General features: G+C 41.0%; 1 protein-coding gene, 1 long non-coding RNA gene and 1 other non-coding gene across 5 annotated transcripts in view; 1 reads left to right on the plus strand and 2 right to left on the minus strand.

Annotated features, from left to right (window-relative positions):
* Positions 1–950: 950 nt before the first annotated feature.
* On the minus strand, positions 951–16,106 carry LOC125465997 (uncharacterized). 2 transcript variants are annotated; one of them, XR_009442818.1, is made up of 5 exons: positions 16,052–16,106; positions 15,109–15,206; positions 9,486–9,802; positions 2,510–2,641; positions 951–1,210 (listed from the first exon to the last, which is right to left on the minus strand). It is a non-coding gene; the product is annotated as an uncharacterized LOC125465997 (long non-coding RNA). The 2 variants fall into 2 exon arrangements; XR_007250347.2 differs by lacking the exon at positions 2,510–2,641.
* A 46-nt stretch (positions 16,107–16,152) lies between these two features.
* Positions 16,153–24,613, plus strand: part of ubxn6 (UBX domain protein 6) — a 41,259-nt gene continuing 32,798 nt past the window's right edge. Inside the window, exon 1 of one of the 2 annotated variants that reach the window (XM_048559561.2) lies at positions 16,153–16,297. In XM_048559561.2, coding sequence (XP_048415518.1) covers positions 16,215–16,297 — 83 coding nt within the window. In that variant the 5' untranslated portion in view covers positions 16,153–16,214. Of the gene's footprint in view, positions 16,298–16,325; positions 16,461–24,613 lie in introns of those variants that run through there. The other variant, XM_048559562.2, reaches the window with a different exon arrangement.
* LOC125466087 (U6atac minor spliceosomal RNA) lies at positions 18,106–18,228 on the minus strand. The gene has a single exon (XR_007250380.1). It is a non-coding gene; the product is annotated as a U6atac minor spliceosomal RNA (small nuclear RNA).

Raw genomic sequence — 24,613 nt, forward strand, 5'->3', positions numbered from 1 at the left:
TTTTCTGCTTTGGTTGTATCAGCAGCACAGCCCAACATCCATATTTTGCCAACAATGATGAATATGGTTAACAAGGGAATAATGACCAAATATATTTTTTTGGGATATGGGTTGTGGACATATAAACAGTAGAGATAACCCCTCTGCTCTTGTTTAAAATGATACCCTGCAATATTTCACATCCATGTTAAAAAGCAGATGGGATCTCAGTTTAACATTTCATTGAGGAGGCAGCATTTCAAATATTACAGTGCTTCCTCAGTATTGTACTGTGGTATCGACCTTTTCGTTTTCAAGTATATGAGTCCAGAAGTGAAACCTAGAACCTCAGTTCACAGGCGACAGTGATACTAACTGAGCAATAACTGACAAGACAACTCCCCATTGTCATAACTTTCCTGCTCTCTGGTGCTGCTGCGCTAAGTGAACTTTGGCAACTGTCTGCTGTTTTGCAAAAGGGAGGAAGTTGGGGGACCAGCTCTCCATCTAGTGTGTGTGTGTGTGGGGTGGGGGAATTACTGCTAATTTTGATCAGAAAAAGTGCAGTTTTTGAACTGAACAGCAGAGTTGTTCTGTATTTACAAACACTCAGATCCCTGTCATGCATGAACTTTGGATTTGTAAAGAATAATGCTGTGTGATTTTTAACTGGACAAGAATGATGGCTCTGTAATTTCCCTTGGTGACCATTCTTTAGGTGTGAGCCCAAATTAATAGTCTTCAAACATTTCTGAGTGGGAAATCCTTTGTGAACAGTAATATGTTTTGGGGGGGCCCTTGTCCTAATTTCTGAAAGGTTGTGACAGCTATCAAAAGACAACAGTGCTTCATTTGAAAAATAAACCATTTGTTAGTACTGTAAAAAACAACTAAAATAGCATTTAGAATTTTCAACAGTCTGTTTGGAAGACATTGTATTTCAAGATGGGAAATCTTAGTCCATTGAATGAGCTGAACAGGGTGTAATCACCCTGCATTCATAACAAAATGCTGAGAGTATTGGATATGAAATAGCTACCTGGTTGCAGAGTTAGACTGAATTGCAATACACGATTGCCACATCACGATTCTTCTTCTATTCGTGCAATATCATCTTTGAAATCCACTTGAATAGACAAATTAAGTTTAATTTCCCATGTCATTTTAGGAATAGAAGCTTCACACTGCAGAACTTCAACAGAAGTGTCAATCTAGGGCAGACATCTGCAACCTTTAATGACAAGAACAACAACTACTTCAAAAAAAAGTCAAAAATGTAATGTCTTGCTCAATTTGTCAATAATGATGCTTAACAAAACAGACACATTAATGAATTTCTAAGTAAAAAAGTTTTATGAGCATTCATAAATGTGGCAATATCAATGAAAAATGGCATTTTAATGTATTTTAACTACAAATTAATAATTAAAGGATGTTTTCCCACACGTGGAATGTTTAAGAGTCTGAAACAAGCTTTTTAATTTAAAATATTAATATCTTCTTTAATGAAAAAAAACTCATCATGTGGTTTTTATTGCTTGATTTCTTCGCAAAGTTGTTTGACATCTGCACAATATACTTTCACTCTCATTTTCAAGCAGGACTGTAAATGTACTTTAGTCAATTAGATTCTCAACGTGCTTTTTATGAAATTTATACTTGAAAATATCTGTGGACACTTAGCTGGATGGTGAAATCTGTGGTCATTTCTATTATTTTCATGGTGATGCAAATAAAGGCATGTTTTTAATTGAATAAAATTATTAATAACAATGCCATAGAACAGTGGTAGTGCTTTAGTATCTATTGATTTCACCCACTTTGCAAATGTGTAACTGTATTTTCCTGTCTTGTTCTTTAGCTCCTGTACCACTTTCATTTAGCTGTGCCAATTGAATAACATCCAGCTAAACCACTGTGCTTTTTAATGAAATGCCTCTCAAGATTTTATTTCTTGTAGTTGATGAATTTCTTACTGCAAATGAGACAGATAGGGAGTCTGGTTGAATTTGGAATGAATGTAAATAAGTTAGTCCATTCATCCTGAAATTTTCAATTTTTCCCTCTATTTCTTTTCCTCTTTGAAGCCATTTCCAAAGTAGCTTGAAAACAAGGACCAAAGTACATTGCCAGCATGCTCATCAATACAGCTTCAGCAACCAGGGTCACAGTGATTGTTTTCTTATCGATGAATGTGCCTTCTTGCATGAGCTGACTAGTTCAACATCAAAAACCACTTATATTACAATTAACAAATCAGCACCCTTCTTCTTATCCACCCACTTTTTTATAGTCATCAGGATTCAAACAAAGCAACCATCAGAATGCATCATTTGAGTTGGCTTTTGAGCTCAGTTGGCTGGACATCTGGGATATGGGACAGAGTGACAACAACAGTGTGGGTTCAATTCCTGTACCGATTTCTCAACATCACCCCATCGCCTGAGGTGTGCTGATCCGCAGGTTAAATTCACCACTAGTTGTCTATCTCTATTGGGAAAGCAGCCCTAAGGGATTTTGGCAACTTTACCTTTTATAGACAAGGTTGTTGAATTCATCATCTTTGCAACTGGAAGAAGTATTTTTGTTTTGTGAACTTTGGAGTAGGACAAAAGCAATGATTCACTCCTCCAGCCTTGGTCATAACAAGATGAAGAAGCGTCTAAGGTGGAGGAAATAAATATAATAACTGTCATTAGAGAAAAAGTACTAGGAAAACTAATCGGGCTAATGACAGGTAAGTTGCCCAGACCTGATGGGCTGCATCCTAGGATACCAAAGTTGACAATGTCTTTTCCCTGGGTTAGGGGAATCCAAATCTAGATGGTATAGGTTTATGGTGAGAGAGGAGAGATTTAAAAGGGACCTCAGGGGCAACTTTTCCACGCGGAGGGTGGTATGTATATTGAATGAGATACCAGAGCAATTGGTGGAGGTTGATACAATTACAACATTTAAAAGGCACCTGGATGGGTATATGAATTGGAAGAGTTTAGAGGCACCAAATGCCGGGAAATGGGACTAGATTAATTTAGGATATCTGGTCGGCATGGACGAGTTGAACTAAAGGGTCTGTTTCCATGCTGTACATCTCTATTACTCTACGAAATAGCTACAGAGATAGTGGATGCAATGATAGCAAACTTATAAGAATCCTTAGGTTTGGAAAACTGCCAATGTAAAATCCGTATTCAAAAATGGAGACAAAAGAAAAGGTGACAAACTGCAGCCAGTTAGCTTACATCTATCGTCAGGAAAATGTTAAAGAGTATTATACAGGATGTAATAGCTGAGCATTTAGATATCCATAACATAAGCAGCCAACATAGCTTCACAATGGGCAACTTTATTCAAATTCTTTGAAGAGGTAATAAGCTGGATGTAATATATTTGTATTTCCAAAAGTCATTCAATAAAGTACCATACATAAAGTTACTTAATCCTGTAAGAGCCCAAGGTGTTGGTGGTAGTGTATTAGCATAAATAGAAGACTGGACAACTAACAGAAGACAGAATCGTGGAATAAGGAAGGCATTTTCAGAAATGACAATCTGAAATTCGTAGGGTGTCATGGGATCAGTGCTGGGGTCACTACGATTTTTAATGCATAAGAATGACTTGGCTCAGGGAAGAAACTATGCTATAGCCAACTTTGTCGATGGCACAAAAATAATTGGGAAGGAGTGGTGAGAATGACACAAAGAGTATGGAAAGATATAGACAGGTTAAGTGAACGGACCAAAATTTAGCAAAATTTGTGGGAAAATGTGAGGTTGGCAGGAAATATAGAGGAGTTGAATATTTTTTAAGTAGAAAAGACTGCAGAAAGGTGCAGCTTAGAGGGATTTGAGCACTCTCATGAATGAATTACTAATGGCTAGCCAGGGAAAGTCTAGAGCCAGAGGAAATAATCTCAGAGGAATGGTCATTTTCAGAATGCAGTGAATCTGTGGACTTCTTTATCATAGAAATCTGCTGAGGTTGTATCATTAAAGATATTCAAGGCTGTGATAGTCGGATCTTTGATCAATCAGGAATCAAGTTTTATGGGGGGGAAATGTGGGAAAGTGGAGTTAAAGATGATCAGACTAGCCTAGATCCCATAGAATATAGGAAAAGACTTGACCGGTCAAATGGTTTACTTCTGCATGTATCTTCTCTGGTGTTATGCTACAAATTAATTATTTGTCCAAATTTTAAATAAACATGGTAAGTTAAACCAAATAACGATCAAATAAACATCCTACTCCTGTTAATATTTTGAGTCCAATATAACACTTCTTCAGAATATAGATGCTGCCAGACCTTCTAAATGCCAAAAACATTCCATTTATATTTCAGATCTCAACATCTGTAGTATTTTGCTTTTATTCTATTCATGTGGTTCAATCTCTATCAATGTTTCATTCCAGATATTCAGATGATATTTAGTTTTGTCTGCAAATCTCTGTTCCTTCGACAAAAGAGAATATCAGCTAACAAGTAATTTCTTGTACAATTTGCTCTTTTGTTTAAATCTCTCTCTCGTGAAGTGGCAAAATGTCTGGATTACAATTCCATCAACACTGTCTACCCTTCACTATCTAACTAGAGTAACAATTCTCTGATGTGACTTTGGACATTAACTTTTAGGGCACTTTTAAAAAAGTATAGCAACAAAAGTAACATTCACACAAATGCACTTTCTAGAAGGGGTTGATAGGTATGGTTGGAATGTTGGTTGATATTTTTCTGTCCTGTGCACAAGTGATCGAGTCAATCAAAATGTGACATGCTCAAGGCCATGTCAGCAGAAGAAACTTCAGAACTATAACTGTGATGTTCTCATCAAGACAATATTTTTACCGAAATATTGAAATGCACAGTAGACTACCATTTTCTGAAATATGTCCTGGGTTTCAAATTCTTGATTAAGTGATTTGAACATATTTTGTCAGGACATTTACTGATACATTGACACAATTTTGCTGTATATTTTTGTGCTTTCAGGAAATGTTAGGATGGCGTTCATGAGATCTCACTCCCTGATACCATTATCTTTATTTGCACCTAGTTATGTCATCAGATATACAAGAGAAATGATAATTTTCTTCTGATGAGCTCAAACCAATTGTTTTTCAGTGACAATCAACGTTTTATTTGAAGTACTTGAAAAAATTCCCCTCCAGTTCATTTTTTTATGTTAAATCAAGTTAACATATCAAATATTTTCATCAAAAAGTCATTGTCATGAAACATTATGGATAGAATTTTCTTACTTGTAGTGTCACAGAGTCATAGAGCTGTCCAGCATGGAAACAGACCCTTCCATCCAACATATCGATGCCAACCAGATATCCTAAACTAATCTAATCCCATTTGCCAGCATTTGGTCCATACTCCCCCTAAACCCTTCCTATTCATATACCCATCCAGATGCCTTTTAAATGTTGTAATTGTACCATTCTCCATCACTTCCTCTGGCAGCTCATTGTATACATGCACCATCCTTTGCATTAAAAAATTTCCCCTTGGATCCCTTTTAAGTCTTTCCTCTCACCTTAAACCTATGCCTTCTAGTATTGGACTCCCCTCACCCCAGGGAAAAGGCCATGGCTATTCACCCTATCCATGCTCCTCATGATTTTATAAACCTTTACTAGGTCACCCGTTAGCCTCCAATGCTCCACAGAAAATGGCCCCAGCCTATTCAGCCTCTCTCTGTAAGCTCAAACCCTCCAACCCTGGCAACATCCTTGTCAATCTTTTGTGAAACCTTTCAAGTGTAACAACATCCTTCCTGTAGCAGGGAGTACAGAATTGCATGCAATATTTCAAAAGTGACCTAACCAATGTACTGTACAGTGCAACATGACCCCCCCAATTCCTATACTCAATGCACTGATCAATAAAGGCAAGCACACTAAACACCTTTTTCACTACCTCACCCACCTGGGATTCCAATTCCAAGGAACTAAGAATTTGCATTCCAAGGTCTTTATGTTCAGCAACATTCCCCAGGACCTTACCATTTAATGTATAAGTTCCGCCCTGATTTGCCTTTCTAAATGCAGCACCTCACATTTATCTAAATTAAACTCCATCTGCCACTTATTGGCCCATTGGCCCAACTGATCAAGATCCCACTTTACTCTGAGGTAACTTTCTTCGCTGTCCACTACACCTCCAATTTTCATGCCATCTGCAAACTTAATAACCATACCTCCTATGTTCACGTGCAAATCATTTATATAAATGACAAAAAGCAGTGGACCCAACACCAATCCTTATGGCACACTTTTGGTCACAGGTCTCTAATCTGAAAAGCAACCCTCTGCCTTCTACCTTTGAGCCAGCTCAGTGTTCAAATGGCTAGTTCCCCCTGTAATGCATGCGATCTAACCTTGGTAACCAGCCTACCATGAGGAACCTTGTTGAATGCCTTACTAAGTCCATATCGGTCATGTTCTGCCCTCATCAATCCTCTTAGTTACTTCTTCAGAAAACTCAATCAAGTTAGTGAGACACGATTTCCAACACACAAAACCATGCTGACTATCCCTAATCAGTCCTTGCTTTTCCAAATACATACAAATCCTGTCCCTCAGGATTCCCTCCAACTGATGTCAGGCTCACGAGTCTATAGTTCCATGGCTTTTCCTTACAGCCTTTCTTAAATAGTGGCATTACATTAGCCAACCTCCAGTCTTCTGGCACCTCGCCTGTGGTTATCGAAGACACAAATATCTCAGAAAGGGGCTCTGCAATCACTTTCCTAGCTTCCCAGATAGTTGTAGGATACTTTTGTGAAGATGTCCCTATTTATTTTCTCACATTCTCTATCTATACAGTTGAAGTGTTTTGTCAAGTGAGATTCATAATGCGTAATCACCATGGCTTATAGTAACTTTTTCCATGAAATCTTCTGCTCTTCACCTTGTTACTTATGTAACTAGGCTTTTAGTTGCCTTCCTCAAGAGATTGTGGAGATGGAGAGCTGGAAGCATTTGCCATTACCATGACCTTCCATTTTCTACATCTCCAGTATCATACCTCAAGTTCAGTTGCAAATCATTCAGACACTGCAGGCCAGGAACTGGGCCACTTACTGTGGTAATTGACTAGCTATTACTGAATACATGGCCCACAGAAAGGACCATTCTCCATTCCACAAACAGGGGCCTGAGGTGTTCGTGGTCCAGATGATGAGAGGAGGCAATCTTTTTTTCATCCTAACCCATTGCTACCTGACACAGCCAGATTGGGCATGAATTGCACACAGGTCACAGCTATGTTCTAGGTGAAAAGGAATTCCCAACATTGTAAGAAAAAGGTCAAGGATCCTCTGCACTCCAGGAGCATAGGCATCACAGCTTTTTTACGCTACTTCACACTCACAGGGCCGGCACTCATTCTAACTCTACTGCTACACATACATCTCATCAAGGCTCGTGGAATACAACTCTTGATATTGCATTCATCATGACCTTTCAACGTTTTAACCAACCACATCTTCCCGAACTCCTAACTCTGCCTGGTGCCTCAACATCCAGTTCACTCACTGAGGATAGCTCACCACCTCCAATGGTCATGCATCATCACGAACTGCTTTTCCATCCACCTTCACCATATTCAACCTCTCTCTTTGTCTCATTGGAGTTAACTTTGATCCACCTCTCCCGGACTGTTTCACCTCTCCCCGACTGCTGTTTCAACAGCTACTCAACTGACCAACCTGTATTTCTCTGGACTGCTTGTACTAGACCTGTGGGACTGACGACGGCCCAGTTCTTGAACTGCAAGGTCAAGACTTTCATAGGACAAAATGCATGACTGACAGTGGCTAACCCACTGAGCCCCTTGATCGACTGTGATGATACTAGTGACTGACCGTAGTTCCCCTTCGCTCCTTAGGGACTGCTCCTGTTTGACTTTCACAGTGGCATTTCCTTGAAGCATGTCCATTGTGTCTGTATGTAAACTACTAGCACATGCTGCAGTCTGATTAAGGTGCTACAAAACAATATGTCCACCTACCTGACTGATCAAATAAATATTCAGTGCTGCCCACCATCACAAACTGCCTGCCTCTTCCTCCGTGCTAAAAGGCAATGCAAACCACAGAGGCTGGCAGAGTGCAACTCAGCACTAACGATCCTATGAGCTAAGAAAGCAATGCGATGCACACAGCGGGTGGTAGCCATAAATCAGCGATGTAGTCAGTGAGTGTACACTAAGAAAGCAGTATAAGGTAAACAGAGATTGGCAGTGACACCAAGTAAATGCATGCTAAGAAAGCAAGCTAGGAGCCATAAGATGTATCATATAGAGGGGCATGAGAATAATTTACACCCTTGTGTGCAAAGCAACTTGGCAGAAGCATACACGTTGTAGGCTCGTCCCTGAGTTCCAACGTTTAGAAGGACTGAAGTTGTGCAGGAGTTGGGTCAAAAGCAGGCATGATGATGTGGTGAGGCTGATGGTTTGCCAATACCACCTTACAAGGAGGAATGTGATCCTGGGGCAGGCAGGACGTTGTTAGAGAATTACTAGCTCAGTTACAATATCACCAATATAAAATTACCTATATTCTTTCCATCCTTATTTATAGGCGTCCTTTTACACCATCTTTGTCTACTACAAGATAAAACTGATGATACCGCACATACTCTCACCTCTTTCAACTTCTGTGCTGCCATGCTATCAAACTTTAGTTCCTATATCCTGTCTAACTATTTCCACCATCTTCCCCTTCCAAAATACATTCACATCATAAAACTTCTTCTTTTCTCCAAAGTCCTTGGATGTGTCACCTCACAAATCTGTAGCCATCTTTCCCACAATTCCATGTTTGAAATTCTCATATCAGATTTTCACGCCTGGCATTGTACTGAAGAGTGACGAGGTTATCCTAATCAAAATGGCAAGTTGTATTCCTTGTGATTCTGGTGCATTTTGGCACTTTTTTTTCTCAATCTCAACGCACCATTTGGCATTGTTAACAATGCCATATTTCGCCAACAATTTTCTGTTGTCCACCTTAGTGAGACTGTACTTGTTAATTCTACTCTTGTTTATTTAATCATTTTCTGATTGGCTACTTTTGTTGCTTCCAGGTCATTATCTAAAATGTAGCTTTATTTTTCACATCATCATTTGCAGGCTGCCCCAGCACCATTTTCACCTTCTACAAGTATGCTGATAATACCCAGCATTCTCTTAACTCTTTAAAATTATGTTCTGCCCTGGGCCATCAAATTACAATTCTTATAACCAGTCCTGTATGCCTCAATTTTTTCCAGTTAGAGACAGGTCTTTAAACTCTGCCATAAACTCTCTTTTTGTCACCAAATCCAGTCCCCTCTAGGATTGGTCTGAAGTTACATCAAACTGTTTGTACTCTTTGCATCCTACTCAATCGAAAGCTCAGCATGTTGAAATTTTACCAGAATGGCCAATGCCCCATCATCCACACCATTAAATCTGGTTCATCTAAGATTTATTCTTTCATGGAATGTGGTACTCACTGGCAAGTTCAGCATTTTTTGTTCATCCTTGAATGTCCTTGAGAAGGCAGTGGTGAGTAATCTTCTTCAACTGCTGCAGTTCATTTGGTGTAGCTACACACAATGTTGTTAGAAAGGGAGTTTCAGGATTTTGATTGAGTAGCAGTGAAGGAATGGCAATAAGGTTCTAAAGCAGGATACTGTGTGACTTGATTGGGAACTTGCAGATGGTGGTATTCCTATGCAGTTGTGTTGAGACCATCACTATATTCCTTTTATTTTTCTTATTTTTGGTCTGGTACTGTGAGTTACAGTTGAGAATTGAACGTTGAGCCAACCTGTTTTTTATAAAAAAAAGGAGAGAAGAAAAGACTGATATTTTCTGTTGGGAGATGGCTTTGGAAAGATAATGCAGGTTAATTACCGTTCAAAGAACACTGTAGAAAATTCAGCACTGAAATGTTATGCTCAGGAACTGATAGCTGGTTGGATGTTGAACTGGTCATTCCAAAGTGGACAGGTGCTGGCTTGCCAACCACTGAGAATGTTGAAAAAGAAAGAGAAGACAAAGAGTGAACTGGTGCTGACTGGGTTTCAGGCAGGAGTCAGTTTGGCTTTGAAAGCTGCTGGACTGAGGGTTTTTTTGGTTTTGCTCTTGCAAGTTATTCTCAAGTTATCACTTGTTGGAAGTTCTGAGAGAAGAATCCTAGGGGTGGCGCGGTAGTTCAGTGGTTAGGACTGCTCACAGCACCAGGGACCCGGGTTCAATTCCAACCTTGGACAACTGTCTGTGTGGAGTTTGCAATTTTCTCCCTGTGTCTGCAGGGTTTTCTCTGGGTGTGTGGTTTCCTCCCACAGTCCAAAGATGAACAGGTTAGGTGGATTGGCCATGCTAAATTGCCCATCGTGTCAGGGATATGTAGGTTAGGTGGATTACTCATGGGAAATTCAGGGTTACAAAGATAGTGTGGTTTGGGGGGGGGACAGTGAGTCTGGGTGGGATGCTCCTTGGAGAGTCAGTGTGGACTTGTTGAGCCGAGTGGCCTGTTTTCACACTGTAGGGATTATGTAGTTCTGTAGTTGTAAGACATAGGTAAAAATCTCTAGAGGTCTGGGGAAACTGTTGGCACTGACCAGTGACTCTGGGATTTAAGCAAAATATACAGTTCTTTGTGTGTGTAATACAACTCATCATCAAAATATTTCATGATGGTCTGATACTCATCATTGAAATGGTTACTGAACTGTAAAATTATGATTCTTTTCTAATTTATCCCTCAAGTGTATCTTTCTATTTGTTGTGTGAGTGATGGTATATATTCAAAGAGGATTGGCTTAGATCATAGATATTAACTAGATTGCCTTGTAGTTTATCTGTGTTCTGCCAAAGTTACATTTTTAATCATAAATTGTAATTTTTTGTTTAAGTAATAAACTTTGTGTCTAAGATCCTTTATTCGCAAAGTCTGTTGAGAAACAATTGAGCAATATTGAGGGTGATTGAATGTTTTAAACTGACTGTGTCACGAATCCATTGATCATCAAACTGATTTGGTTGGGCTAGCTATTCCTATGTCATAACAGCTGCTACCCATAACTTTCTAGTTGGCAGAGACTGCAGATTTGGAAGCTGCTGTTGAAGAAGCCTTGGTGAATTGCAACAGTGCAACTTGTAAATTATAAACTGATGATACACACCACTGCTAATATGCATTGGTGGATGGAGAGAATGAATGTTTAAGGTGTGGTGTTTGATACTTCTGGTTTGATACCAGGTTTATCATCTGCCAATTGGAGAGTTCTGTAGGCTGTGCTTCTCTCTTGGTGAAGTACTGCAAAGATTTTCACACTTAATTAAACTTTATCTGCAAACACAGAATCTTTAACCCAGTTTTAATTTCTTGGTAACATTTTTTAATGTTAGTGCACATTGATGCTGCTCGATTGCTTTTGAAGATTGGCAAAGCTGTCACAAAAATCAGAACTCCCATAAGTGGATCTTTTATTCCACCATGTTACATGTGATCCGGGAGTCCTCAATTCAGTTTCCTGAAATTTCACAGTGCTAATCTTCATCATTCTGTTATGTACTAAAATATTTATTGAAAAAAAAATTATTGTAATTGAGAACTTCTCAACACTTTCCTTTGGTTATGCAGCATTCTAGAAGTTGTTTATTTTAACATCTTGTTGAGAAAAATATTATGCACTTTTAATTGTCAGTTGCTATTTACTTATACAGTCAGTTGTTTCCTGTAACATGAAAATATTATTTTTGACATGATTTGGCATCATGGGTAAAATTAAACATTCGTATCAATGTCCAAACATGCACATAACAACACATATTATGGACAGTAAAGGATAACGCTTTGAACATTGGGACCTGACTGATTTCTATTTGAGGTACTTTTTGTGGCAATCCAGCCTTTTGGAGTTCCAAAACACTGTGCTACCAACTGGGTCAAGTTGACACTGATTATTTAAGACATGGGGTGGCAGGAGTGCACAGGCTTTGATTTATTACAGCCTGTGACATTTTATTATTGAAATGAAATCAGAAATGCTGGTAACAGAATGGCTTGTAATTTTTGTTTTGGGTGATCTGGGTGCTTTTTCTCATTTCATTTTTGAGACTGAAAAGAGTGGTAACTTGAAGAAGTTTAATTGATACAGCTGAAAATAGCTTTATCCACACAAGGAAGTATTTTAGTCAGATCTGCCAGTAACCAGACTTTAAATAAGTGAAAATTACCATTAAAAACTATACAGAACAGTTGCTAGTTTGTTTCTGAGCAAATTACAAGAAGTCATATTCAAAAGCTTTTAAAACATTCTTATTAGTGCCCTTATGTTCGATATAACCAGCTTAATTTTAAAAGACTCCTTGAAACCTGCAAACAAGCATAATTAGCAGAAATTTCTTATGATAACCTGTGTAATGGCTAGTTTTGTGGGTAGGAAAGACTCTTCCAAATCCAGAGGGTTGCCATGGACACTTACATGGGCCCCAGCTACGCCTGCCTGTTTGTCAGTTATATTGAACAGTCCCTCTTCAGGTTCTGCCCCAACTATTCCACTGTTACATCAATGATTACATCAGTGCTGCATCCTGCACCCAGGCTGAACTGGAGCAGTCCATTGACTTTGCTAACAATTTCCATCCCGCCCTCAAATTCACTTGGTCTATCTCAGATACCTCCCTCCCTTTCTTGACCTCTCCATTTCCATTACAGACTGACATTTACTATAAACCCACAGACTCCTGTAGCTGAGATAATGGGAACTGCAGATGCTGGAGAATCCAAGATAACAAAGTGTGGAGCTGTATGAACACAGCAGGCCAACCAGCATCTCAGGAGCACAAAAGCTGACGTTTCAGGCCTAAACCCTTCATCAGATGATGAAGGGTCTAGGCCCGAAACATCAGCTTTTGTGCTCCTGAGATGCTGCTTGGCCTGCTGTGTTCATCCAGCTCCACACTTTGTTATCTTGGAGACTCCTGTAGCTACCTAGATTACACCACTTCCCATCTTGTAACCCGCAAAAACTCCATCCTATTTTCCCAATTCCTCTGTCTCTGTCGCATCTGCTCTGATGAGAAGATGTTCCATTTGAAGCATCCTGGATGTCCGCCTTTTTCAAACAACAGTTTTACTCCTGCCCCTGTCATCCAGACAGTCCTTTACCACACCTCCCCCATTCCCTGCTCCACAGCTCTTAACCACCCTCCTTCCAAACATAATAAAAGAACCGAGCAAAAACAAAGTTGCTGGAAAAGCCCAGCAGGTCTGGCAGTATTTGTGAAGGAGAAAACAGAGGTAATGTTTCATATCCGGTGACCATTCCTCATTGTTTTTTTGGTTTATATAATAAAGAAAGGGTCTCTCTTGTCCTCACTTTCTACCCCACCAACCTCTGCATCCAACATATTATCTCAAACTTCCGCCAACTCCAATCAAACCCCACTACCTGGATCATCTCTCCCCACCCCTCTCTGTCTTCCATAAGACCCATTCCCTTCACCACTCCTTTGTTCGCATCACACTCCCCAACAAACACTTTAACCTGCCCGGTACCTTCCCCTGTAACCATAAAAGATGCAACACCTGCCCACACACACCTCCCTCACCTCCATTCAGGGCTCTACATAGCCTTTCCAAGTGAGACTGAGCTTCACCTGCATCTCTTCCAACATAGTCAATTGCATCCAGTGCTTCTGATGTGGTCTTCTTTACGTTAGTGAGACCAAACGTAGACTAGGTGACTGTTTCACCGAGCATTTTTGCCGGCACGTAACAGCCAACCTAACCTCCTGGTCACCACCCATTTCAACTTCCTGCCCCAATTCTCCAACATGTCCATCCTCGGCCTCCTCTAGTGTCGCAGTGACTCGGAACACAAATTTGAAGAACAAGATCTTATTTTCTGCCTGCATGCCCTACAGGCTGGAGGTCTCAAAGCTAAGTTATACAATTTCAAATAAGTTTCTGACCCATCCTCCGGGTCCCTTTCCAGCCCCACCTCCTTCCTTCAATTCCACCTTCTGTTCCTCCTTTCCAGCTACCAGCCAGATCCATTCCTCCCATCAACTGACCAGGTTGTACTGACTATCAGTGTCCACCCATCACCACCGTTCTGCTTCCACTCGTCCGCCTCTCTTGATCTGCAGCTTCCCCTATCCCGAAGAAGGGTAATACCCAAAATGGTGACTGCTCCTTTCCTCCAGATGCTGCCTGGCTTGCTGTGATCTTCCAGCCTCTTGTTTGTCTGCCTTGGATTCCAGCAACTGCAGTTTTTTTTGTCTCTTCCCAATGTCTTGCTTTTTAAACAATTACAAGCACAGGCTTCACCAACTTCCAGCAAATTTCACTGAGAAAACCAGTATGACCGAGCAGAAAATCTGGCCAAGGTATTGGAAATGGTTAATATATGTTGATGTGTATATGGATCTTCCAAAAGAATTTGCCTAAGTATTACACAGCAGATGTGTCATCAGCATTACAGCCAATTAGATTCAAGGATCAAAGACAGTGCATACAAGTAATTTGCCAAAGGTTAAGTGTCCCATAGGGGTAGGTACTGGAACCACTGCTTTTTTTGACTTCTATGAAAGACCTAGACATGGGCATAGTGGTCATAATTTTACATTTTAAATGTAATACTCAGAAATGCAGTGAATAATAAGCTAGATAGTAACAGACTTCAGGAGGACACATACTGGTGAAATGCGCTGATACGTAGTTCATGCAGTTTAACACAGATAATTGTAAGGTGGTTTATTGTATATATAAAGAATAAAGGGAGTCAATATTAAATAAATGGTGAAATTTTAAAAGGGTTTCAGGAACACAGAGATCTAGCGGTGTACATATAGAAATCTTTGAAGGTGGCAGAATAAGTTGAGGAGGTGAGTTAAAAATCATATGGAATCCTTGGCTTTATTATTAGATGGATAGAACCAAAAGCAAGAAGGTTAGATTATACCACAGCTGCAGTATGAGTTCACCTCTGGACACATTTTAAGGATGATGTAAAGATGTTAGAGATGGTGCATTGCAATTCACTCAAGAGTCCAAGTTGTAGTCTGCAGTGGTGGTAGACTTCCTAAAGTTCTGAATTTGCAGATTAAGACTCAACATACCTTCCATGGCCATCCAGTCATGTGCTAAGAGGTGAAGCTGGATCTTCCAGGTCAGCAGCTGGGACACATTTACCCGTTGCACCACAAGACCTGAGGGCCTGACAGACAGTACAGGAAAAAAAGAAAATTTCAAGAATGGTGCCAGGCTGACATAAAGGACCTTGAAGTTTTAATAGATAATGGGATATAGAGAATGGAACTAACTAACTATCTTGTTCAAAGAGCAGGAACAGGAGCAACGTGCAAAAAGGTCTCCATTTGTGCAATATCATTCTGGGTTAGAAAATTAGTCACCACCCATAATGACACCACCATTTTGCTGAAGGCCCAACACAAACAGCGGTCACCACAGCAATGAAAGACCGGATTGATCATGGATGGCAATAACAATGTACATTTTGACAATCTACTTAATTTCTTTAAAGGAATAATTTATTTTCTAAATAAATTCGTTGTGCACTCTTTAATGGAGGCATGCTTTCAGCATAATGTTTGATGACATTGGGACAACCATTTAATTGAAGAAAAAACATGCTGACAGTTTAGGTATAACCTTGCATGAGAACGGACGTCTAGTTGTCAAACCCCGTCCGAATCTACAGACCTCTGATCAGAGATAATGGGAACTGCAGATGCTGGAGAATCCAAGATAACAAAGTGTGAAGCTGGATGAAGGGTCTAGGCCCGAAACGTCAGCGTTTGTGCTCCTGAGATGCTGCTTGGCCTGCTGTGTTCATCCAGCTCCACACTTTGTTATCTACTGATCTGTCTTTTCAATTCATTGATCATTAAAGGTTCAAGTTTCCAGGATATTCGTTTCGTTTTTCTCAAGATTTGTTTCTCTAACAATTTATTTCCATTTTCATTATTTGGAGATTTTTTTTTCTATTGCTTTGAGACTCAGGAATTCCTAACAGTTTCAACAGCAGGCAAGAAAACTGACCTTGGTCTCTCCGCAAGTTGGGGCTCGCTTTGTTGCCTCGGCAACAGCGTCGGTGCATTGGTGAAATGGTTCGCTTCCGGTTGAGAACCAGCGGAGTTCCGGTAGAGGTAGGGGGGGAGTGTAGATGATGTGACACTGAGAACTCTGGTGACATAGAGGAAAGATGAAGAAATTTTTTGAGGATTTTAAGCGGGATATAAAGTTTAAAGGCGCTGGGCCGGGTCATGCTCTGACTGAGGATACCAGGTGAGAGGGATATTGAGGAGATTTATTTTTGAAGGTTCGGGAATAAGTTCGAGGGAGAAGGGGAGCAGGCCGATTTAGAGCCACAGGTAGGAAGCCTGAAGCCCCAGCCTCACCTCGTTTGAAGTTCTCATTTCAGCGTTAAACTCGCCTCCCACTTGGAAAGGTTAGTTTTCTACGTGTGGGAATTAGTCTTTAGTCTTTCTCACTTTCTTTGATCAATGTTACCTCAGTCATATGTCTGGGTTTCGTCTACATAACACACCCATCATAATGAGGACAGAATGTGACACTATGATTTCTGTCCCTTTAAGCCAATTAAAAGACATGAAACGATAGTTAAACTTTCCCCTTATCCGTCTGTTTCTCCGAGTTACTGATTTTTCGTGGGCTGTGGTTATTGTTTGCTTTCTAGTGCCGTGTTAGATTGTTGCGTTCGACTGCCGTTTCTTGGATTGGCATGGTAAAGACTGTCGCTGAAGTTTTCAGATCACTGTTTAGGGACATCTCCCCCTCTCTCTTTGCTTGGGTGAGATCCTTAATTCATGCTTGACATATGGGCCATTAATGGTCTTACCAGTCCACATCCCCGCCAAAAAACCCTTTTATCTCCTTAGAGTCATAAAGCTGTACAGCATGGAAACAGACCCTTTGGCCCAACCTTTCCGTGCTGACCAGATATCCTAAATTAATCTAGTCCCATTGTCAGTATTTGGCCCATATCCCTCTAAACTCTTCCTATTCATGTACCCATGTAGATGCCTTTTAAATGTTGTATTTCTGCCAACCTCCAACAGCTCCTCTGGTAGCTCATTCCATACGTGCACAACCCTCTACATGAAAAATGTTCTCCCTTAATTCCCTTTTAAATCTTGCCCCTCTCATCTTAAACCCATGCCCTCTAGCTTTGGAATCTGCTACTATGGGGAAAAGACTTACGGTGAATAGTCAATCTATTAACCACATGATTTTATAAACTTCTTCAATGGCACCCCTCAACCTCTGATACGCCAGGGAATATAGCCACAACCTATTCAGCCTCTCACTGTGGCTCAAACCCTCCAACCCTGGCAATATTTTAAAAAATCTTTTCTGAGCCCTTGCAAATTTCATAACATCATTCATGTAGCAGGGACACCAGAAGTGAACACAGTTTTCTAAACGTGGCCTAACCAATGACCTGTACCGCCTCGAGATGACCTCCCAACTCCTATTCTCAATGCAGTGACCAAAAAAGGCAAATGTATCAAATGCCTTCATTATCGTGTCTACCTGTGATTCTACTTGCAAGGAATTATGGACCTGCACTCCAAGGTTTCTTTGTTCAGCAACATTCCCCAGGGCTTTACTGTGACGTGTATAAGTCCTGCCCTGATTTGCCCTGATCGTCCTCAAAATATGTATATTTGATCAACTTTTTGGTCATCTATGCTAATGTTTTCAGTTTGGATATGTAAATGTTTGGCAATTGCTGTTTTTTGAAGTCCTTTGAAGACTAGTAAAAAACATTCAATTAATTCTTCTGCCAAGTCTTTAGACTCAGATTCCCTACAGTGAGAGCGCATTCCATTCGGCCCATCGAGTCTGCAATGACCCTCCGAAGAGCATCCTACCCAGACTGACACCCTACCCCATAGTCCTACATTTACTGTGGCTAACCCACCTAGCCCACTGGAGCACCTGGAGGAGATCCGTGCAGATATGGGGAGAATATACAAACTCCACACAGACAGTTGCTAGAGGGTGAAATTGAACCTGGGCCCCTGGTACTGTGAGGCAGCAGTGCTAAACACTGAGACACTATGCTGCCCCAAGCAAGGTTAGATGCCACTAAGTAGATTACAATGCCTAACCATTTGAATGTTGTAAGACCACTAGGACCCCTTCCATCTTTATCAAGAGGAGTGCGAACCCTCTGTCCTTTCATACAACATAATTTACTTCTTTCACAATTCACTGATCAGGCTCACTTTTTTCATATTAGGCCAATGATCACTTTAACGTCTTTTTAATTAAAAATGCAGAAACTTCTATGATCTGATTTTATACTTCTTGCTTTCTCAAACACTTTTTCTTCCTTGTTATTTTAACCATTCTTTGCTTTTTTTTAAAATGTTCTCTCCAATCTTCTGACCTCCCATCTACTCTTGCAAAATTATACGCTTTTTTTAAGTTTGATGCTATCTTTAACTTTTCTAACAAACCACATATGGAGGGCTCCTCCCCTTGGAATTTTTCCTTTCACATTGGAATGTATCCATTCTATGTATTCTGAGATATCCCTTGAAATGTCTGACACTACATTTCTGTTGAACTGTCCCTTTATCATATTTGTCAGCCCACATCAGCTTTGCAGGTCATCAGTTAACCTTATCTCATTACACAGTATGAAGTCTCATTTAACCTGCTGTCTGATCAGCTCCATGACAAACAAAAACCAAAAGAATTGCAGATGCCGTAAATCAGGAGCAAAAACAAAGTTGCTGGTAAAGCTCAGCAGGTCTGGCAGCACCTGCGAAGGTAAAAACAGAGTTAACGTTTTGGGTCTGGTGACCCTTCGTCAGAACTGATACTAGCTGGGAAAATGTCAGTTTATATGTAGAAAATAGGGAGGTGGGTGGGGTAGGGAGTAAATGATAGGATAGAGCCCAAAGGGAGAGAAAGATAGTTGGACCAACAAAGGAGTTGCTTATGATCAGGGTGATTAGTTATGAATGGGGTCTTGTAGTGACTAACAACAGGGGGTGTGTAATGGCAGGCTATGTGGTAACAAGGCCTGGTATATGGGAGAGTTTAGGCCCTAAAATTATTGAACTCAATATTGAGTCCGGAGGGCTGTAGCAAAACCCAAGTGGAAAATGAAGTGTTGTTCCTCCAGCTTGCCTTGGGCTTCTTTGGAACACTGCAGTAAGGCAAAGGCACAAATGTTGGCCAGGGAGCAGGGTGGTGCGTTAAAGTGGCAGGCAACAGGTGGTTCAGGGTCTTTATTGCGAGCAGAACGTAGATGATCTGTAAAGCAGTCGCCAAGTCTACGCTTCGTTTCCCCATTGTAGACGAGACCACATTGTGAGCAGCGAATGCAGTAGACCAGATTCTGGGAAGTGCAGGTGGAAATATGTTTGGGCCCTTGGATACTGGGGAGGGAGGAGGTAAATGGGCAGGTGTTGCATCTTTGCCGGTTACAGGGGAAGGTGATGTAGGGCTGTGGGGAGGTGTTGGGGCCAAAGGAAGTGTAGACCAGGGTGTCCCAGAGGGAATGGTCCCTGCGAAAGGTGGACAAGTCTGGTGTCTGGTGGTGGCATCTCGCTGGAGTTGGTGGAAATAGCATCTGATGATCTTCTGATGTGAATGCTGGTGGGATGGTAGGTGAGAATAAGGGGAACCCTATCGCTGTTGCTGGAGGGCAGAGAAGGAGTGAGGGTGGAAGTGTGGGAGATGGGTCAGACCTGGTTAAGGGCATTGTCGACCACAGAGCTGGGGAATCCTCAGTTGAGGAAGAAGGTAGACATTCTGGAGGCTCCCTTGTGGAAATTGGCCTCATCTAAACATATGTGACGGAGATGGAGGAATTGAGAGAATGGGATGGAGTCTTTACAGGAAGCAGGGTATGAGGATGTATAGTCCACATAACTGCGGGAGTCATTGGGATTGTAGTGAATATTAGTGGCTAGTCTATCCCCAGAAATGTCGAGGAAGAGAAGGGAGGAGTCAGAGATCGACCGGGTGAAAGTGAGGGCAGGATGGAAGTTGGAGGCGAAATTGAAGTTTTCCCATTCCAGATGAGAGAGGGAAGCAGCACTGATGATATCGCCAGTTTATCAGAGAAAGAGTTGTGGGTGGGGGCTGGAATAGGACTGGAGCAAGGAATGTTCCATGTACCCCTTGAGAAGATAGGCGTAACTGGGGCCCATGCGGGTACCTATGGCAACCCCTCTCACCTGAAGAAAATGAGACGAGTTAAAAGATAAGATGTTGAGGGTGAAAACAAGCTCGGTGAAGCGGAGAAGAGTGGTAGTGGATGGGTGTGGTTCCGGTCTTTGCTCCAGGAAGAAGTGGAGAGCCCTTAGACCTCCTGGTAAGGAGTGGACAATTAAAGGCATTGGATGTCCTTGGTAAAGAGGATGTGGCTGGAACTGGTAAACTGGAAGTTTTGAAACCGGCGTGAGGTGTCAGAAGAATCATTGATGTACATGGGCAGGGATTGGACCGGGGCAAGAAGACAGAGTCAGGGTAGGAAGAGATGAGTTCTGTTGGGCATGAGCAGGCTGAAACAATGGGTCTGACCGGACAGTCCTGTTTGTGAATTTTTGTTAGGAGGTAGAAGCGAGCTGTGCAGGGTTGGGGGACTATTAGCTTGGAAGTGAAGCAGGGAAGATCACCAGGTGAAATGAGATCAGTTACTGTAGTGGATACAATGGCCTGATGTTCCATGGTGGGGTCATGGTCCAGGGGAAGGTAGGAGAATGTATCTGAGTGCTGGCGCTCAGCCTCTTCAAGGTAGAGGTCAGTATGCCAGACTACAACAGCTGTTGTAGCAGTAGTGACATTTCTTGCAAATGTGTTTGTGTGGCACACATGGAAAGTCTACGACTTCACACATGCCACAGGATGTATGCTGTACTTGCTCTTTCTGACCTGTCATTCTTGTTTTAAAAAAAACCCATTTGTTACCCTTCGAATATGTACAGACTTTCTATGTAAAAACAAATTATTTCTAAGAAAGAGATGGGAAGGGTGAAGGAGTCTACAGATACAAAACACAAACAAAATACACTACTGTCACTTTAAAGGATTGGAATTACTGACCAAACCTATTCAGATTTCTGTTCACCTTTGTTTAAAAGGCAAGCCATTTATAGCCTCTTCAGAGACAACCTTGTTTATTTTGCTTTGGGCTATCAACATGAACTTCTGCAATGACCAATCCCGTGAAAAAATTTGGGGGAAAGAAGGGAAGAAAAATGTTAGTCCTTTTGGTGAGATGAAGATGAAAAATTGATCATTCAATCCAGAGGAATAGCAAAATCTATATTATAATTGAAGAAGAAAATACTTCTTATGAAAGAAGTTAGAAACATTTTAGTATAATTACAAGCAAAGGAGTTCCTTTCTGGCCATATTTTGTAAATTTTCTTACATAACTGAATAGTATACAAAGAAAACATTTTCTTCCAATAAAGCGTTACTTTATCAGAAGTTTGAACAGAAAAGTGTGAAGGACAGACAACTTGAGTATTAAGAAAACATGTTCTTTTGAGAAATTATTAACATGTGAAGGGAGTGCAAAATGTTTGCCATATTTCAGACATTATGTCCTTGTTTTTCAAGGACCACAACTTCCCCTCCACAGTGGTCGAAAATGTCCTCAACCACATCTCTCGTGTTTCCCTCACCTTATCCCTCACACCCCCTCCCTGCAATAACAACAAAAACAGAATCCCCCTTGTCCTCACATACCATCCCACCAATCTCCGTATCCATCGCATTATCCTCGACTACTTCCATCACCTGCAATCTGACCCCACTACCAAGGACATTTTCCCCTCCCCACTCTTATCTGCCTTCTGGAGGGACCACTCTCTCCGTGACTTCGCTCCACACTCTCCACTAGCCCCACCACCCCTGGCACTTTTTCCTACAACTGCAGGAAATATTACACCTGCCACTACACCTCCCCCATCCCAGGTCCCAAGAAAACCTTCCATATTAAACAGATGTTCACCTGCACATCTGCCAGTGTGGTATACTGTATCCGCTGTTTCCAATGTGGCCTCCTCTACGTCGGGGGAACCAAGTGGAGGCTTGGAGACTGCTTTGTTGAACACCTACGCTCAGTTCTCAACAAACGACTGCCTCTCCCAGTCGCAAACCACTTCAACTCCCCCTCCCACTCCTTGGATAACATGTCCATCCTGGGCTGTCTCCAGTGCCACAATGATGCCACCCGAAGGTTTCAGGAACAGCACCTCATATTTCACTTGAGAACCCTGCAGCCCAATTGTATCAATGTGGACTTCACAAGCTTCAAAATATCCCTGCTCCTGACCTCATCCCAAAACCAGCCCAGCTTGTCCCTGCCTCCCTAACCTGCCTGTCGTTTCTCCCACCTATCTGCTCCTCCCACCTCAACCCCAACCCCCTCACCTCCTATCTACCAGCCTCATCCCTACCTCCTTGACGTGTCTGTCTTCCCTTGATTGAACAACTCCCATCCTAACTCCTCACCTGCTCTCACTTTGCTGGCTCCATCCCCGCCTTCTTGACCTGTCCATCTCCTCTCCATCTATATGCTCCTTTATCCACCTTCCACTCTCCTCCCCCTCTCCCTATTTATTTCAGAATTCCCTTCCCCTCCCCCATTTCTGAAGAAGGGTCTGGACCCGAAACGTCAGCTTTCCTACTCCTCAGATGCTGCTTGGCCTGCTGTGTTCATCCAGCTCTACAACTTGTTATCTCAGATTCTTCAGCATCAGCAGTTTCTACTATCTATGAAATATAATTAACCTGTTTGTGCACTTAGTGCAGTGCCGTAACTGAAAGATTTTTTGTTTAAATGATCAAGTCTTTTTCTGCTAAAGCTAGTTTACATTCAATTCACCAACCGTGTCACTGTAATGGAAAACACCTGAATTGGAATGCTAACTGTTATTAGTTCCAGAATGGAACGTAACCAGCAGGGTGCTGATCTTTTATTTTTGCATGTATTTTTATTTAATTGTCAAATTTACAGTCAGCATTAGGTCTAAGTGAATGAAGTATGTAATTACTGAAAAATATTCTTCCACACAACTATATTTAACCTGAATATGTTGTTCTTTAAATACAATCCAAGTAACCAAGCAATAAGGCCTTGCCAAAGTAACCGGTTAGAGATTTCGAATGTCGAACATAAAACATATAAAGTATAAGTTAATGAGGGCAGGTTTCTCAGGCAATAAGTAAATCTGGAATTCTCTTCCTCCCTCTGCCTCTATTCTCTTCATCCTTTCGTTTAAGGCTCTACTTAAAAATTACTGCATTAGCTAAGCTTCAAATAATCCTTTCCAATGTCTTCTTTGACTCAGTACAGTTTTTGATTGTGTTTCTGTGCAGCGCTTGAGATGGTTTCCCTTTCTCCAGGTGCTACGTAAATTTAAATTGTATCCGTGCATATTCCCAGGAATAGGTGGGGAAAATAACCGTATCACTGGCTGAACTCAGCCAATGGAAACGCTGGTGTGATTTCTGTGCTGATTTATTTTGATTATTACCAGATATTTTGCATGTTTCATACTTTTGATGACCATTGGTTGCTCTGATCACAGTATGAATCAGTTCAAGTGATCTGAAGGCTGCTTTGTCAAGCAGTCAAACTAAACGTTCTAGCAAAGTCGTTTTGGCACTGTTTTATGCAAATAATTTTGTGCAGTTTAGTAAAAAAAATCCTGAATTCAGACCTTCATTAAGTTCTATTCTGACCGTGTATTGAATTGCATTAGCTGTGTTTAGGAAAAAAAAACTTGAATTTTATTGCGTCCTTTGCAGAGTTAATCTGTATCATGCAGTCAAATAATTATTTCTGAAGCATCAATATTGTTATGTAGGCAAAGACTGCAACTGGGAACAAGCAATTTTCAGATTAGGAGCTTCAAGTTTCAATACTTAAAAAATATCAGCATCGATGGAGAGCAAAATAACTAGGTGTGGCAAGAGGCAACAAAATGAGTTTTCAACATTTTTTCTGAACCTCTCCTAATTAAAGTGTAATTTCACGTGCTTATGATGTGTACTGTAACCTCATCTGATGACGGTTAATCTTACCACTCTTTCAGCGAGCATTACCAGGCTGGTAACTACAATCAAACTGCAGTCAAACTTTGTTCTGGTCTCACATGCACACTTCTAGTAAGGGTTGCTGAACAGTGATAAGTTGTCGGGTTGTTTCTTTCTTTTCCAAAGCCCTAAACAAGGGGACACTGTTGCCAATGTATTGCCATACTGTAACTGTAATTAAGATTAGTTCAGATTGCTTAGTTTAGTTTGAGAATCAAGGCTGAACTTGTCCAACTCGATCAGTTTATGGTATTTAATTTGTCCACTTGGTGGCAATGTAACCTGTGCATTCAATAAGTTTTTACTGCTATTCAGGGAGGCTAAATAGAAGACTGTAAATTTACATTTTTGCTTCAGCCTTTGGCTTTAGAGTAAAAGCTATAATCTCTGTATGTTGTTTAAAATCTGTCTTGCAAGTGATTTGCACTGAAGTTGCAAATGCTAGTGTCTTCTGCCCAGTGTATGTGCTGTGATATTCTGAGGAAATCAAAAATACAAAATGATGAT

The sequence above is a fragment of the Stegostoma tigrinum genome, chromosome 30, assembly GCF_030684315.1.
Source record: "Stegostoma tigrinum isolate sSteTig4 chromosome 30, sSteTig4.hap1, whole genome shotgun sequence".
In the NCBI taxonomy this organism is placed as follows: domain Eukaryota; kingdom Metazoa; phylum Chordata; class Chondrichthyes; order Orectolobiformes; family Stegostomatidae; genus Stegostoma; species Stegostoma tigrinum.